Genomic DNA, 18225 nt, shown 5'->3' with positions numbered 1-18225 from the left:
CTTGCAGCATGGAACATTCTGAGAGGGTGTTTTTCAATGATTAAATTGCTATACACTGACACCTCGGTTAGCGTAAGACTAGATGGTGAGGGAAGATTAACAAATACATTCCCCACAATGAGAGGTGTTAAGCAGGGTTGTATCCTCGCATCCACCCTCTTTAACTTCTATTTAGTAGATATAGCCAAAGCTATGGTGGACAAGGTGACTTGCCCTGTGAAGATTGGAGCACTGAAAATGAACTGGCTTGGCTAGGGAGATGATCTGCTGTTGTTCGACTATACCGCGAAGGGCCTACAAGTTACATTGGACAAGTTGGATCAATATGCAAGATAAAATGGGCTACAAATTAACATTGACAAAACGAAAATAGTGGCATTTATGGGTAAAGAAAAAGCTAAAAATTCCAATCGCATGGCTTTGAAACTAGATCCAAAATGTTGTGGAAATAGTAACCTGCTATAAATACTTGGGTGTTTACATTGATAATGCATTAAATTGGATCACACAATGGGAGCAAAATAAGATCAATTGCATGAAAGTAACATATGCAGTGAGCAATTTTATTGCGAACCAAGGAGGGTGTTGTATTAAGACTATTCTATTGCTATACACAGCAAAGATGGTATCATGCATGATATATGGAATAATGATGTATGGAGTTGAGTTGAGTGGAGTTGACGAAGCACGAAGCAAAAACTTTGCGAATCCTGTTCATAATGCCTAAAATGCTCTCGGCTGAATTTCTAACACTTGAATTTAACATGTTGAAAATATCTGACACATTGGAATATAAGCTATTAATGAGCTTTGAAAATATGATACATTTTAAAAATGGAACCATTATGGTGGATGTCAATCAAGCATACAACAACGGAACAATTATAAAAGTTTTGGTGTGCTTGGACAAAACACAAGGGTTGAAAGGGATTGAGCAATAAATGCTGAGTTACACCCAGTCGATACTAAAAGGGTGGTTAAAGAAAAAAAATATGTAGCCTAGGCGAGAAAACATGACCTTTGTGGGTCATACATAAGAACACAACAAATGGATTTGTCAATGTTTTTTTATGTTAAATGTTTTTTCAATCTCTAATGTGCAATGTTTGTATTTTACATTTATATGTGCTGTGCGATCTTGTATTATAACCTGGTTTTAGAGTTGTGAGGTTAGTGTATAGATACACAGCCTTGTGTAATAAATTGTTTATTTTTTGATGATAAAATATGTATTTTTTATATTCGATATGGTTGGATTTATTAACTAGCCTGAGTGCGACACCATCTGTATTTGTCATGTCTGTTTCATACAGTACGGTCAATTGCCATAAACGAAAGCATGCATTTCTGGAAACCCTTTTCAGGAACAGCAATGCACAGTCCCATCGCTTGTCATCCAACCCACAGCCCAAATCTGTTTCCAATGCCGCTTTGGTACGCAAATCTCTGACACCCCTCACCCCCTCAGTGAGCAAACTTATATATTCTAGACACTGGTTCCCACCCATTTTCCAGATCATATAGATGGGTCAACGTTTCGTCACTTTTGGGATCTTCAAGCCACACAGGCCATCTTATTTTTGCAATTTTGGAAAGCCTTGCATGTTTTAGGAAGTGCCCCTTGTGAATTCCATAATCCCCAGCTTTGTCCTGAAGTCTCTAAACACCCTGTCACTAAATGCATCCTCCAGGTAGCAAGCAAAGCTCTTCCCACTTGCTAGCAAAAGTGATGGCCTACTTGTTCGAGCACAGGTTAGTTGACAAGGGGATGTTCAGTGAGTGCACATCTTCCAACAGAGGGCCTTTAGTAGCCTATTCTATAATTCTCTCTCTCATGCCAAAAGGTTGGGCCTGTCCCAGAAGCACCCCTCAGCAATCCACATAGCCTCATTGAGGACAACTGGCTCTATAGCTCCCTGAATCATAGTGGTGTGCAGTGTTGAAGTATCTGCTAGCCACTACACAAGATATTGCGCTTGAGCAGCCAAATCATATAGTTCAAACCATGGTAGCTATACTCCTCCATCTTCATTTCTCAGACCCAGAGTTACAAAGGCTATTTTGTGTCTCTTGCCACCCCAGAGAAACACTTCGATAAGGGAGTACAATGTCTTAAAGAATGAGTGTGGGATAAGGAATATGATTTTAGTGAAATACAGCTGTCGGGGCAAGGCCACCATTTTTACCAGGGAAATTCTCCCCTTCACTGAGAGCGGCAAGCGACTCCAAAAGCTAATTGATTCGATATTGCATCAAGGGCTCTAATTGTGTGGTGCTTGTGCATGCATGTAGCCTGGTGCCAAATGTTGATACCTAAAATATCGAAATGTTTGGGTTTCCTATCTAATACCAAGAACCGGGAGGTCATCTACGCTTCATGCATGCATTCCAACCAGGAGGTCGAGACATGCATTTTCCTTGCTAAAAGAGATACCAGAGAGCTGGGCATAATTGTCAAGGACTGTGGATCTAAAAGGCAGTCATCGGCTTATAAGGAGATAAATTGTGTGTCCCATCAGCCGGTATTCTGGCCCCTCCAAATTCCAATTGCAGGTATACTTCTAGTTGTTCCAGCACCAGGATAAAACCGCATTGGCAACAATGGGCATCCTTGTATGGTGCCCCTATGGCTATTCCATGGAGAAGATATGTGTCTACCTGTACAAACTGTGAAAATAGGATTGGAATAAATCAATTTCACCCATCTAAAGAACCCTTCACTGATACCAAACCTGTCGGACTGCGTACATCCACGGCCAGTAGATTGAGTCAAAAGTCTTTATGGCATTTAAGGAAGCTACCGCACGTCGAGCCTTATGTGTCTGTGTCCTATCAAGGACATATTTAAGTGTGCACAAATTCAGTGACGTGTTCTTACTGGGGCCACAACCAATCGGATCTTGATGTATCCGAGTGTGGATCACTTGCTTAAGCCTTCCTGCCAGCAGAGCAGTAAGGATCTTGACATCCTGGTTCACCATCAATAATGGTCTGTAGGATTCACACAAATGTTGGGGCTTTCCAGGTTTGAGTACCGGCACAATTATAAATTCCTGCATACTGGCAGGTAGGTGGCCAACACTGTAGGCTTCCTCATATACCTTGAGTAATGTTGGCACCAAGACCTCCCCATATGACCTATAACATTTGGAAGGCAGTACATCAGTCCCCCCAGCCACCCCCTGCACCTCCTAACGATGTTCTGCTAGTTTTTAGAGGAATTATCTCTTTCAACTCTTCAGCGGTTAGGGGCGCATACACCATGGCAGCCTATTCTGCCGTCAACCTACGTAAGCGTATGTGGGACAACATGAAGTCGCTCACTCATATCAACCAAGTCATGTGCATCGTGTAACGAATGGTAATATCTACTGAAGATGTCATTTATCTCAGTCTGGGACCTCCAGGTTTCCCACTTCGGTCTTTGATCTCAGTGATCGCATGTCTAGGACTTTTCTTTTTGCAGAGCCATGCCAATAATCTTCTTGATTTATCACCTGCTCCATGTAGTCTTACACTTACACACTATAATCAAACTTTTTAAGTCTTACCCATGTTGCAGCACATTGTATCTGGAGGGACATCAGCTCTGCCTCACCGGTATCAGCTTTGGTATCCCTCTGTCTAGATCTTGTTTAGTATCTTCAAGACCACCCAATTTGCGCATCAAGGATTTACGGATACCACTTGCCTTGGCTAACGTCTCACCCCTTACCACTACCTGAAGTGTCTCCCAATCAGTATCCACCCATCCACGCTCCCACCGTTCATTTTCAGAAATTCCACAATCACGTTTTCTTGGTGTCTTTGGAAGACTTCATCAGATAAACTGTTAACAGACATATACCATGTAGGGATCAGGGCAGTCGAGCTTTTCAACCTCCAAGTAACTATCAATGCAGAATGATCCGAGATCGTTCTCCCTGCATAAACAGTCCCTGAGAACTTGTCCAATAACTCCTCCCTAGTAAACTGATAATCCTAGTGTAAACCCCATGTGGTGCAGAGTAATACGAGTAACCCCTATTGCTTCCATTCTTCTGCCAAATATCCACTTAAACAGTTTGGAGGGTCCTGGACGCTGCGGAGGGCTGCACAAATCTGCTGTCTGATCTGTCCAATCTAAGGTTAAAAGTGCAATTAAAGTCGCCACCTCAAATCCAGGAGGACCCCTAAATTACGTCAATCTCTCATACATGGCGCAGTAAAAGGCATTATTGTTTGGGGCTTATGAATTTACAATGCATATCTCTCTATGCTCAATGTATCCATGTACGACAATCAACCTTCTTGATCATCAGATTCCGCTTTAATCAATTTGAAAGGTACTGACCCAGCAAACCACACCTGAAAGTGAGTTTCAGTGACTGTCACCTGTGCTGTTATACAGTTAATTCTGTTCAGTGTGCGTTACTAATTCAAAAATACAAATACAAATGTAGAAGTGCTATAGATATCCTTTTTTTTCTGCGCAAATCCGAGCCAATCAGGAGTCTTCTCATAACGAAGATCTGCCCCGGACATTCCGTGACACAACTTTGAGGTCAGCCATTCAACATTGTACATGGGCAGTCTCCCACACCTCTCATCCATTTTTCCCAACCAGTTAACACTCCCACCAGGGTGGGACCCATCTCCGGTCGCCTCCCACGTGTAAACATTCATCTCTCATAGATCAACCCCTGCCCCCATTTCAGATCCTACTCACTGATATGTATCATTTCATTGCCATGATACAGAACATATAAAAAATAAACTTTCATCACCACAACAACCAGTCCGCTCAACACCCCGCCCTTCGAAAAGCCAAGCCACTTTGCAGATCAGCGGGTGTGAGAAAACCCACAACGGCAGGATTTCTCTTTTGTACCATCACCTCAGGGTCGTGTTTGCACTCTACAGGTTGTATGTAACACACAACCTTCCACGAGAGTCCGTCCAGAGTTACCAAGAACATAATAGACATCGAGCTGTGCATAGTAATCAGGCTGCATTTTGTCGAGTGTATCTCTCCATCGTGGAGGAATTCTGACATTTCATTGATCATTATTGCAGGCAGCAGGGCCAGGCACAAGACCACAGCCGTCCATCCAGTTATTTGCTTCACTCGGGTTATCCAAGAGCAGGGCCTTGCCATTTTATGTAGGACCATAGGTTTTGCTGGGTACACAAGCATGTATTTGAGACCAAGACAGCAGAGCCTCTCTTTAGTTGAGATGAACATTTCTTTGTTTTTGTACCAGGTGCTATAATCGTGGTAGATAGTCATGTGATGACCCCCACCTTATAGTGCCACCTTCCCTAGAGAACGTCAGGATCACCTCGGTCTCCGATAATGACCTGTGCAATAATGGGTTAGGGAGGAGCCCCCGGTGGTGGTCGGTGCGTCAGCGAATGATGTGCCCTTTCACTGGTGAAGCCCTGGGACAGTTTACCATGGCCGACATCTTGTTGGAGCATATTCTCAAAGTAAAGCGCAGGGTCACTTTAACTATCCCCCTCCGGGAGTCCCATAATGCAGATGTTTTTTCTCTGGGATCTGCCTTTTGCATCTTCGGCTCGTTGTTCCAGGACTTTATTATTGGCCTCCAAGTCCTCCATAGCAGTCTTCAGGGACGCAGTTGTGGTTGTGGTAAGTTGTACCTCGGCATCCGTGACTCGTGCCGACAGCGAGTGCACATCCTGTCACAGGGCATGGCACGTTGAATTTTACTTCGTGAATCTTGTTTTTAATCGAGATACGTAAAGCAATTGCTGCTAGCACCATATCTTCCTGCTCCAGCGGGCAGGGATTCCTCTCCGCTGCTTGTACTCCTTCAGCTTGTAGGGGGGGAGGTCATTTTGTGCCCTCCTCATGTAAAGAAATCGATATTGGATTTCATTTGTCCCCCCCCCCCTTTGTTTTTGGGTCTGGCATATTGCGGTGCAGTTAGTTGTCACCCAGTATGCAGGGGTGCTACTCGGGCACACACCACTAATGATATGACACTGTCTGGCGTACATCCTACAGGTTTCGCAGAGGGCTTTGTCTTGCTCTGCAAGTGTCTCTGGCAAAGTTAGTGTTTGCATCCAGCAAAGGACAGCTTTTGTGTTTGGGTTGCACCTTACAGAGCTGTACCCATTTAATAAAATGCCTCCTAAAACAGTCTGGGCTCACTTGCCACCTCATGCATAGGCTGGGCTCAGTTACCCCATTTGCGTTTTGTATCTGGAAGTGCACGTCTCTCAGGACCTATCTGAACACAAGTGCACCCTTGCACTCTACTAAATGTCACCAGGAGCCGCAGGTCTCCAAATCAGCGCTCATCAAATCGCTGGAAAGTCAGGGCTGTGCTTACCGCTAGATGGGGAAACCCGTCGGATGTTACTGCTGCGCCCAGATCAGCATCGGTCACTGCTGTCTTCTGGAGCCTTCAGGCTGTCCTCTGACTCACCGTCTTCAAGAACCAATGAGATGCGCCAGGGAAGGTTGAGTGGGCTGGAACCATCTGGACAGAACAGGAGCATGGTTGTTCCCTAAATTGCATGTGGCGTAGAGGCACGATAAGCTGGAACAGATATCCATGCAGTGATGCGGGAAGAGAAGTTAATACTAATTAGAGTCCTTCCCACTACTGAGGTGCTCAGGCTCTGCAGCAGACCCTCAAACAGACCAACACTGGGGGCCGTGGCTAACCGAGAAGCTCCGGCAATGAACAGGAAGGACTTAATGCACATGTGAGGTTGTCAATATTAGCAGGAAATGCCACAAAGACTAGCACCAGCGGGTGTCGTCTTGCGCCAGGATCACGGCATCCGATGAGACATCATTGACGAATGTTGGGAGGTAATTGGCACTGGCATGGAGCCAACTTTTGTAGACATCTGGCGAGAGCTGATCATGATCTTCAGACATGTTTAACTCTTGCTGTGTTTATCTGATCCCACTGTATCCGATCCTACAGAAGCTGTTGAAACCTGCAAACCACCTCCAGTGTCACGTCTGCAATTGCCATTTGCATTCCCAACACACTTGGGTGAAAGGTGAAGTGTATAAAATAATAAACGCCAAACTCACTCACCTGCTTTTCACTTGGATCTTGTCAGAGATCTAAAAAACACACACCTAAAATGAGAAACCAGCTTGTGAACTCGACAAGGATTTTTCCCAGAAAACCCTCCCCTTCTATACTCACCCATCCGCATCAGAGTTCCTAGCCGCCACTGCTAATTGCATAGGGACGCGAAAACTGATGCCAGGAGGATAGCTCTGAGGCAACACGTTTGTCATGTAAGCAAGACAACAGAGTGTGTTGTGGGTTCAAATCCCAGGCTTAGAGGCTTGTCTCTGGCATGAAGCTAATTGTTTTCTCTTAGTTATTTTAATGTCTACATTAACCTATACCATAGCTAAACTAACTCTGTTTTCCTTGCACATAAACTAAATCTTTAAACTCTATGTATGTCCATTGCTATTGCTTTTATAGTCTCTCTTGTTTTACTTGAAATGCTATGTTTTCACATGCTGACTTGCTGCTGTGTTGAAGTCATTTGGTTAAGACTTGTGCAGAGAAGTCTTTTGATGGTGTACTCATCCGCATGAGGCTTTTGCTCTGAAACTTGATCTCTGGGCTGAAAATGGCCTCAAATTCCCGGCAAGAAAACAAATTGTGGAGTAAGTCCAAGAAACATACTCTCTATGATAACAATGAGTGGAATAAAAGGAGCGTTTCTGCAGTACACACAAAAGCAGAACAACTCCTGGGTTTCAAGACGTGGGTGCAGCAAACGAAAGAAAAAGGTGTAGAGTTCCATACGAGGATCCTCAAAGGCCAAGGCTGCTGAGTCATTTACTCAAGAGAGCATCTCTTTGAGGAGAAATGCAAGCCCTTCAGGATTACAGCTGATGGCGACTGTGCTAAGATATATCTGCACAAACTTGAATAATGGCTGTGCTCCCAAAATGCACATCACAAACTTCACTTCGGAGAACTGATTAGCAGCGCAGTGAAGTAACTGGTACGTGCCAAACGGTCCCTGATCTGGAAGTCCGTTCAAGTTCAATAAAGAAACGGTTCATAAAGCTTGCACCAGTTTTGTTTCCTGCAAAGTGTCCCATAAAGACTACACTGGTTTCAGTTTCAAACCTCCTTGGTGGCCTGCCTGAAGCAGATCCTTCTGAGCTCTGACATGCAGGGTAATGTGTTAAAGAAGAGATGCAGTTCTAGAATGCTCATCTACATTCTATACTGTCCGACTGAGGAGTGGTGAGCCAAACAGCTCCTTGATTCTAGTCCTCCATCTCAGAATGGTACAGGTCACCTTCCTAGAGGAACATTTGATAAGGAAAGTAGCCAAACATTTACCCTTACCACAAACCCTAATTCCTGAAAGCATACTACAGAAGGACACTAGCACCTCCTGCCCTTGTGGTGCAAACCATCCACCGACCTTGTGCACCACATCAGCCTACCCTGTATTCCCCTCTGTGTGGAGAACTTGACACAGTGCCTGTAATAAGCATCGAGGTTTACAGAGTGAGTGATCGGCATGAGACCCTGAGCAGATTCCTGACACTGGATGACTTGGAACTTCATTCTTATACCATCATCGTTGATGCTCTACTTTTCAAAGGATCCAAGATCCAATTCTCCAACAGATCGGGGTGTGTGACCCTGATATTTCCCTCTTTGGACACTTCTTCCCTGAACTCTACTGTTCCAACCTCCTCTTTTGAAACCTGCATGTAAATTCCTTCGGGCGAATGCTTGCACTTCATTGACATTCTGCAAAATACCTCAAGTCTGCATGTCATTCCTGGCAACTTCAGCCTATAGCTAGATTGTTCTAATAATCTTTTTCTGACATTTTCAAACTTGCGTGGATCCCTGAACACCAAGATTTTAATTTTTGTTAAGAACAGGGATGAGTTGCAATAACCCATTAACAACTGGCTGAGGCATTCCCACGAAAGCGGCCTGTACAGTAGTGTAAAGATGAGAAAAAGGGGTGAGGCAGTTTGACGCTGTTAAAAACTAGGACAAATACCAGAGACAAAACAAACAGAAAAAAAATATTTATGAGAAAACAGGTGACTTAGAAAAGTGATATTAACCTGGGGGTGGGAGGGTCAAGTGCTTCCAACTAAAGAGTACTATATCAATAAATTCTTAAGCGCCACTGGAGGGAGTGATGGGGTCTAGTAGGGAAGATGGCCGGGGGGGGGGGGTCAGGGGCGCCCTCTTTAGCAAGCAAGTGAAGTTAAGCTAAGCTTTGAAGGGATCCAAAGTTGGACTGGCTCTGATTGTGATAGGCAGTAGGTTTCAGTGGGGCGAATAGGGAGAAAGAGAGCAGTTAGAGGAGGCACAGGAAGTGTATGGGACAGTGTAATGCGGAGGAGGATCAGAGGGAACGAGCTGGTGAATAAACTGAGATACAATCAGTCAGTTACTGAGGAGCAAGACCATTGATAGCTTTGTAGAGTAGGAGAATGAACTTGAAAGGGAGCAGTTCTGCATGGAGAGTCAACCAGCATGATGTTGGTAGGTAGAAGTTGGGGAGGATCTGGGTAGGTTGTAGATGGTATGGGTAGCAATATTGAGGGCTTTCTCAAGAGGGAGGAAGGAGTAGAGAGGACGGTCAAGGAGTAGGCTTGAAAGTTGTCAAGTTTGCTGAGCATGAGGGTGCAGATTAGAGTTTTTGTAATCCAGTTTGTAAGAAAAGAACACATTTTCTGAATGTTGAGGTGAATATAAGCAGCAGGGGCAGTGATGAATTGCTGCAGTTGAAGGTCGTTGTCGAAGAGGACCCCCCAAGATTGCGAGCCTTTGGCAAGATAGGTAAGGCGATAAAGGAGATAGCAGAGGGATGGCAAAGTTCTGCATGAGGCAGTGGAGAGCCATACAGTGACGAACTGCAGTAAAACAGTTTGGAATCTGTTCCCAAATGGCTTGGGTGAAAGACAGAACAGAGAAACATATGAGTGTCATCATCAAATAGGTGATATTGTAAGCCAAAATACAAGATAGTTCCTGGAGCAGAGGTCTAGAGGATTGTGATGAATTTTACGAGGACAGGGAGGTGAGGCCACTACCCGATAGTGTCCCTAGGGGTGGTTCTCAGCAGGTGGATCTCATGGGGAGGGAAGCCCTCCATGGGACCAGTGGCAATAGCTTTGGAAGAATCCAGTATTCAACTCCTCAATTTCTTTCTCGTTTTTCATCTCGCCCCACTCAGCACCCTGTGGTTCCCCACGCCTTTATGTATCTCTGTAGAGCAGAAGACTTAATTCATACAAATATACTCGGATGAGCAAGAGCGAGGCTTACCTAGGAAGATTACAGACCATCACTGGCACGATGAAGATCGGACAAGGAGGTAAAAGCCCACTGCTGAACCAACATACGCGGTACAGTCTACTAGAGACAGCCCTGATGATAAAAAGCAAGGAAGGACTGTGGTCAAGCCAGCCCTGCAGGAGCAAAGAACCAGACTCTGGTTCTGTGGTGAGAGACCAGAGAACGGGACGCTGTCAAGAGGGGACGAGCGTCTCCAGTGGGTCCATACGGAAGTGACCTGTCCGATGACTGGGAGAGAAGAAACCCGACCGGCAAAGCCAAAAAAAGCTGCGCAGCCAAGATGCACGAGAGAGCACACTGTTCCGGAGCTGCGAGAGCAGGATGCTGAAAGCAGAAGCAGTACAGAAGCCCTACTTCACTCCCAGGACAGACAGGAGACTGCAACATTTCCAGAAGGTAGGGAAAAGGTCTGGCCTGCTGGTGGGACACAAAAGGGGCCAAATGGAGAGACTTACCAGTATCCAGAGAGAAAGAAAGGGATAGCAAACAAACTGTAAAAGCTAGAACAGACTTTATGAAAACCTATTTGGGACAGTACCCGGCAGTAGAGTACAGCAGGTCTGTTCAATTAGACATGGAGTGAAGCAGGGTCAAAGGGCCCACAGGAACAGCATACCAGGGTCTGCGGCCCATATGAATTCGGGGAAACCCCGCCAGAACAGCATACTGGAGTCTGGGACCCATATGAAGTTGGACGAGTCCTGGAAAAACAACATACAGGGGCTCAAGGACCCACACAAGTCTAAGGAAGCACACAGTCAAGGGGCTGGACCCCAGAGCAAGTCGGGGATATCCAGAGACAGTGTAAAGGGGTCTGGGACCCACACAAAAGAGAAAAGTTATAAAACAAGCCAAGGAGATCCTGGGACATCCAGAGGGGTCTGGGACCCACATAGGAGAGAAAGCGAGGTACAAGAAGTTAATCCATGGTTTCGAGGACCCATTGCCAAACGAAGAGATACTTTCTGAAATTCCAAGATCTAGTCTGGCAGGATGGTGAACCAGTCTTGATGCTATGTTTTGAGCTGGAGAAATAACATGGGAAGAGACTCCCCTCTGAAACTTGGGAACTGTGTTTTTTGTGCTAAAATACAATAAAGTCTGGCAGGATAATGTTACCAGACTTGATAATACGTTTGTGTACTGGAGAAGAGAATAGGGGAAAAGTCCCCCTGGTACTTGAGGAACTGTGTTTTGTATACATTTGGAAGAGCATTTAAGATCAAGAACCTTCACGTTAAAACGTCACTTTTTGTGTTTGTTCATCAACAAATGAACATTTCAAACCCATATCCAGAACAAGACAAGCCTCCTTCTGGATCAAGAAGACACCCTGTCTAGAGACTAATGGGACAGAAATAGGTTTGGACGCCGGGCGCTGGACATTTAACTTTATTGACCATCCTGACAGTCCTTAATATTTTTGTGGATGTAGGGCAAGCCCTCATAGAAATAGGGCAAGTTAGGTTTTTTCCTTTTCTTTTCCTTTTTGTCTAAATAAGTCTTTGCGAACAAACATGCCACCACTGTGCCAGACTCGTACTTCTGCAGCCTTACAGGATGAAGAGCAGAGGTGAAAGGGACTGATCCTTGGGGTACACAGACAGGCAGAGGATTGTGCTCAGAGGTTTGCAATTTCCAAGAGATTTTGAAGGATCAACCTTCCAAGTAGGGGGCGATCTAGGCAAGGGCAGATTTGCGAGACCCAAGGTCCTGAAGAGTGAGGAGGATAGAAGGGTGTTTGACAGTGTCACGAGTGGCTGAGCGTTCGTAAAGGAAGAGTCTAGAAGAGAGTTTGGAGTGGTGAGCATCAGTGAGAACGTTGGAGACATGCACAAGTGCAGTCTCGGGAGTGTTTACTATGGAAGGCAGATTGAAGTGGCTCTACAAGGCCATTTTTCTCAAGGAACTCAATGATCTGTCAGAAGTCCACCCACTCAAGGACCTTTGAATCTGGGAGAAGTCCACCCACTCAAGGACCTTTGAATTATGGGGAAGGAGAGAAAGAGGCGGATAGTTTGCGGTCACGTTTGGGTCGGCACTGGATTTCTTCAATAGGGATAAGACAGTTTCAGATTCGAGGGAGGCAGGGAAGAGTTCAGCGGGGGGAGAGGGAGGGCAAGTGAGTTAGGGGGAGGAGGGAGAGGGAGAGAGGGAGATTAAAGAGCTCAGATAAGGGCAAGTTATTGAGACTAAATGTTTGACCATTTGGGGAGCAAAAGAGGTGGTGGACAGAATTAGGGTTGGGTAGGGGGAGAGAAGAGGGTTGTGAGGGTGTCATGAACTTTATGGATTTTAGAGGAAGGGGTGAGCAAAGCTTGGAGGGTTCCTAAACGCTTGTAGGGTAATTATTAAGGGTGGAAGATTAGGTTTGTGGTGTAGGATGATTTACCAGAGCCCCTTGCAGAGGCGAGGACAGCAAGGGACATTTTGTAGGCTAGGAGTAGGTAGGGATCCATAATTTTCACCAACATCATAGTTCATGGTTCATATTTGTTTTGCGGGTCTGAATTTCAGTGATGATCCAAGGCTGAGATTGAGGGCGGGGAAGGTGGAAACGTGCGAGCAGGATAGTGTTGGTCAGATGGAGTCAAAAGTGCATCGAGAAAGTCAGAAAAGCAGAGTCAATGGAAAAGGCATGAATAACGGAGAGATGTCCTCACATCATCAAGGTAAGGTACGAGAGAAGGCTGCCTGAATTCCTTCTTAGTCACTGAAAAGGGTTGAGGAGCAGTAGGAGGTGGAGGGACCTAGATGTTAAAGTGAATAATGGAGTGATCAGGGAAGAGGGGTCTATGGAGAGGTCAGGGTAGGAGAGAAATTAGAGAGACAGACTAGGTCAAGAGAGTTCTCACCAGAGGTGAGTAAGCGGGTCGTAGAGAGTGGTCAGGTGGGAGCGAGAGAAGTTCAAGGCATATGTTAAAGAGGGCTTGGGGGAAGGTTAAAGTCCCTCCGCTTGACAATGGGGAAGTCGATAGGAAGTGGCTCAAGGAGATGGTTCTGATCAGGAAAGAATGAGCAGAGGACCAGGAGGTTGATAGAGAGCCACAACAATGAGAGGTGCAGGAGGGAGGTGTTGAATAGTGGCATATTCAAAAGATTAAGAAGTGCTGTCAGATGGTGGCAGAGTTGCAATATTTAGGGCATTAGAACACCATACTGCCACGCGTCCCAACAGGTTGAGGAAAGTGGGAGAAAGTAGCAGTCACTGTCGAGAGCTGCTAGTGTATAATTGTCATGAGGGGAGATCCAGGTTTCTGTGATAACAAGAAGTGAAAGTTGAGGGTGATAATAGTTCAATTGGTCAGTGAAGTAGAAGACGTTTTGCAGAGTGGTTGTGCAAGCCAGAGACCAAATGAGAGTGATAGGAGGTGGGGGAGAGGGGCAGGTGTTGTGTGGTTCCCGAGGGGGACAGATGTGGTTGGAGATCCTGGGAGAACAGTGTTAGGGAGAATTCTAATCTATGGCTGATTTCCCTCACCTAGTGAGCCCCCCAGCAGCTTTGCTGGACTTCTGGACTTTATTTTTTTCCACTTGGTAAGAGTGAGAGCTTTACCCCCCCTCTTACCTGTGTTTTGCTATGTGTTTCTACCTGTTTTTGTGATTGTGGACTCTGAAGTACACCACTTCAGTAGCCCCCTTCTTTTTGTGTGTCACACAGCACCTTCAGTGCCGTGGCACATGGTTGTCTTTGAGACTTCCCTCAACTCCATTTCTGAGGCGACTACCGTCCCCCAGAAAAGGGTAAAGTTACCATTAACTTTACTTAGTCAATCTACCACAGATCCAGTACACCCCATCTTCCATGGAGTACTGGAAAGGGTTAATTCGTATCCCTTTTTATCTGTACCTCCTAGAGCATTGTTTCGCTCTTTTAATATTTAGACTTGGCTGGTGGCAGTGGTATCTACCCTATCTTTTCTACTGAGATTATATTAGATACACGTGGTACTGTTCTTGGCTATTATATTAGCCTCGAACATAAACCCGCTTGACCAAATTGTCTTTCTTTTGGCTCCGGTTGGGGTTATTCGCCATTTCTTTTTGTTAAAGTCCTTCTTGTGTTTTACTTTGCGCGGCAAACTAGGTTCGCCTTCTTTGTTCATTGCCTTTTAGAAGGCTTCTGCTCAGAAGCCCTCCTCAAGGCGCCTGGGTGTCTAGGTGGGCTGAATGTGAGGGAGGGGTGTAGTCACCCCCTGCACAGGTTATCCTAAGAAACCAAAATCGCACTTTGTCATGATTGGCCAGGGTAGTTGTCCGGGCTGGACAAACCCCCTGCTGGGTGATTGACAGCCAGGCTGTGTGCATGGGGGGTTTTCGCATAAAAGGCAGGTCTCTAGGGCTAGAAGTCAGAGAGTCGCCACTGGAACTACAAGGAACCGAAGAGAAGTGGAGAGAACGACGGCTGCTGCAACTACCCCGTCCCGGTGAAGCCCTGCTGCAGTCCTGAGCTATCTTCCCTTCACCGACTTAGAGAATATCCAGTCCGGAGTCTTCTTCCCTTGAGCGTGGTGGGGATAACTAGCTCATCTTCTATCGCAAGAGGAACCTCTTCCTTGGTCGAAATTGCTGCACACTGCTGTAGTGGTCCGGATAGCCACCTGAAGAGCCTCTCCTGTTTTTAATAAGCACCCCTTTTATTCCTCGTCGCTGCTGCCGGCTTCATCCATGTGTGGTGCAGACCCCCTTCAGACGTCTTCCTTCACAACGAAGCTCCAGGAATCGTGGGTCTGCGCGAAACCAACAGGAACAACTCCCAGGGCACCAGCTGCACCATTGGAACAAGGTACTGTGTTCTACTCGATGAAACTGGGTGAATTCCTTTTCTTCATTTCCAAGGCTTGCCCTTGTCTTCCCTCCTCCTTATAACTTTTGCTTCTGAACATTGACAATATCGAAGTACTTTTTGGCTACGTTGAATTGTGAACTGTCTGACTGTGATCTTTGGCAACAGGCCCCGGTGTCTTTCGACTCGGGCTCCGGCCCTTTGACTTTTGAACTCCTGTCTCTGAGTGTTTCTTGATTCTGCCTGCCTAACCAAAATATTGCCTGTGATTTTTGCCTCCAACTCCCTCTGGGTATCTCAGGTGCGAAGTGTGTTTTGCCCCGGTAGCATTTCGTGTCACGGATACACGTTTATTTAGTAGACCGAACTGTCAAAAAGTGATCTCAATCGTATTCACGGTAACGTGTTTTGTTCGTAACACCGGTTCATTCAAACACAGGGTACTTACCTAGAGACTTGCTGTACAAAGTGAATTGGTTAGTTGTAGTATATTTAACGTGTGGTTTTTATTTAAGTGTGATAGAAGTGTTGTATTTATAACAAATGGTTTACAAATAAATGTACTTGTATTTTTCTACCTGAAACCTTGAGTCAGTGTTTGCTTGAGTCACAGTAATTGTGGTCCCTTTGTGTAATCTCTGCTACTGCTCATATACTCTTGAGATAAGCCTGGCTGCTCCGCCACTGCTACCACTCTGACATAGTAGTACAGGCTTGTACCAAAGGTAAAACTTGTATTGCCACCTGTAGTCTTAATTGTGTGTAGTGGTCCCTAAGGGCACTGCACAGGATTCTGCCTAACAGAAACATCTTATTTGAGGGGTGCCAGTGCAGGGAGGAAGCAGGGAGATGGGGAAGCCAGTGAGTGATCTAGAAGTTAGAAATGGTTGAGGCTGGAGGCTGTGAGAGAATGGAAGGAGAACCGAGAGTAATCTGGCAGTGACACCACCAGGCAGGGGAAATATTGGTACGGGTTAATATATTTATTTTAATTCACACTGACCACTAGTGCTCTCCTTGAGATCTTTTTCCCCACATTATGTAATCATAGCAAACCTGACCTTTATTCAAGAAAATAAGTACATATCTACCTCTACACCTTGGGGGACAACAGGAAACGGCAAAGAAATCTGCAAACGCTGTGTCTCCATATTGATAGGTGTTTCTCCAAGCACATACCAAACTAATGCATACTCCTCTAAACTGCATTGAAATGACAATGGTAATAGATGTACTGTAAGCATTCATGTACGTTTGCACTCTTCTCGTAGCCTCACCACCCAGTTTCTCACCATCCTTAACACATGCTTTGCTTCTTGTTCAGTTCAGCTACCATGTGAAAACGTTCTCTGACTCCGATTACATAGAACTGAAGTTAACAGAACAGTTTTTCTGTCAGGCCAGAAAAATGTTTACAATCTTGTAACCTTTCTTTTCGTGATTTTTTTTGTTTTGTTTTTATTTTAGCTAGCACACCTTTCCCTGTGTATGCCCACATTTGCCAACAAGAATTGCGTGTTTCTTCCCTCACAACCACTGCATGACTGCAAACAACTTATTAAAGATGGAGTTGACTAAGTTATTGTTTATTTTACTTTTTGTCCATTTCACTGCCTGTTGAGACAGTGATACTGCTATAAAATGAACTCTGGGACAATAATCTTTACTGAAGGAATAAGATTGGCTACAGGATTTGTTGTCGTATTGGATTGTATCATAGTGGATTCTCTCACTACCTTGTCTGATCCACGTTTCATTTGCTAGCCCCACAACTAGGTGTCTTGGTGTAAATACGAGCTCAAGCAGTGACTGTCCCCTCATAGTGTACCAAGTGCTATAACAGTTTGATAAATATGTATTGGTTGTATGTCTAAATGTCGCCCATTAAAGGACACTTTCCAAAAAGGCTGTGTTTTTTATTAGGCCGAATTTGGTGCAGCCTTCAACTGGAGGGAAAACTTCCTTTTCCTGGGTTTTTTACCAGCCCCATCCCTGGACCTGTTCCCATCATCTCCTGCATAGGCAGATTCATTTGGGGCGTGAGAGGGGGTGCACCTACCAACCACCTTTCCGCTCTCACTCCCTCCCGGCCACACACATAGCCCCCCATACCTGACGCACACACACCTGCTGTCCGTGCCCATGTCTTCCCTATACTGGCCGCTGGTGTGTGGCGTGGCGAGGTGTGGCGAGGCTTGCCTGGCCATGGCGGTCTCCGGCTTTCGGTATGCGGCTTCTTTTGCCCGCATTCTGTGAAACATATAATCATTGGTTAATTTTGTATCTACAGGACAGGTGCACAGTCTACAGAACTAAATGAGGATGAACCAGTGGGCTGGTTTGAGTTGGAAGATGAATGGGATGAAGTAGAATTCAAAATGCAGCAATGCAGGTTTTCCCAGGTAAAGTAATACAAAATCAGGTGGTTGAAGTTTCTTCCATCCTGCTGAATTAGTTACATGTTGTTAAAGCAATTTCAGCTGATTGAGGGTGGTTACAACCGTGCCTCCAGTATATTGTAGATATTTATACTAGCCCTAAAAGTTATTAAAATATCAATTAAAAAACCTTTTAATGCATCCTAACTCATAACTAGCAAGATATTGTTCTTTGGCATTCAATGTTTTCCCATTATGTTCTCTTGTGCACGACTATGAGTGAGGCAAGATGTTGGCTGGGACATACGATCTCTGTGACTTCTCCATGGAGCAGTCCACAATGCTTTCTGGGAATCATTCTTTGGTACCTCTGTCCTGAACCAAGGTAGCTAGAATGTGGCATGAGACGTTTGTCCATTAGCATGCAATAGCAAACATTTGTATACAATGAGACTACCTGGCCTGTGTCTGGGAATATGGCAGCTATTTCTACCCGATTTAAATCTGCTCTGGCAAAGCTGAACCTGGTATATGGTGGCAGTGCGTGGGCTCTTACAACCCTGCTTGGGTATATCATTGCTTTAACTGGGCATATGAGGCTTGAGTGACATTGGATACAACCAGGCATATTGTCTTTCTCTATACTTGTGTGAATGTATAACATTCATAGCATTGATATTAGTTTGCTGCCATTGGTATGCCTGTCGGAAAACAACTGCAGAAG

General features: G+C 45.3%; 1 protein-coding gene across 3 annotated transcripts in view; it reads left to right on the top strand.

The window, feature by feature from the left end:
• ZZEF1 (zinc finger ZZ-type and EF-hand domain containing 1) overlaps nucleotides 1-18225 on the top strand; it is a 3309810-nt gene that overhangs the window by 609554 nt on the left and 2682031 nt on the right. For all 3 annotated transcript variants that reach the window (XM_069614719.1, XM_069614718.1, XM_069614717.1), the window contains exon 12: nucleotides 17414-17525. In XM_069614719.1, coding sequence (XP_069470820.1) covers nucleotides 17414-17525 — 112 coding nt within the window. The remainder of the gene's footprint in view (nucleotides 1-17413; nucleotides 17526-18225) is intronic.

Source organism: Ambystoma mexicanum, chromosome 9 (assembly GCF_040938575.1).
Source record: "Ambystoma mexicanum isolate Mex_15411 chromosome 9, UKY_AmexF1_1, whole genome shotgun sequence".
In the NCBI taxonomy this organism is placed as follows: domain Eukaryota; kingdom Metazoa; phylum Chordata; class Amphibia; order Caudata; family Ambystomatidae; genus Ambystoma; species Ambystoma mexicanum.
Note: the sequence above shows the minus strand (reverse complement) of the source record. Positions and strands in the feature narration are given on the sequence as shown.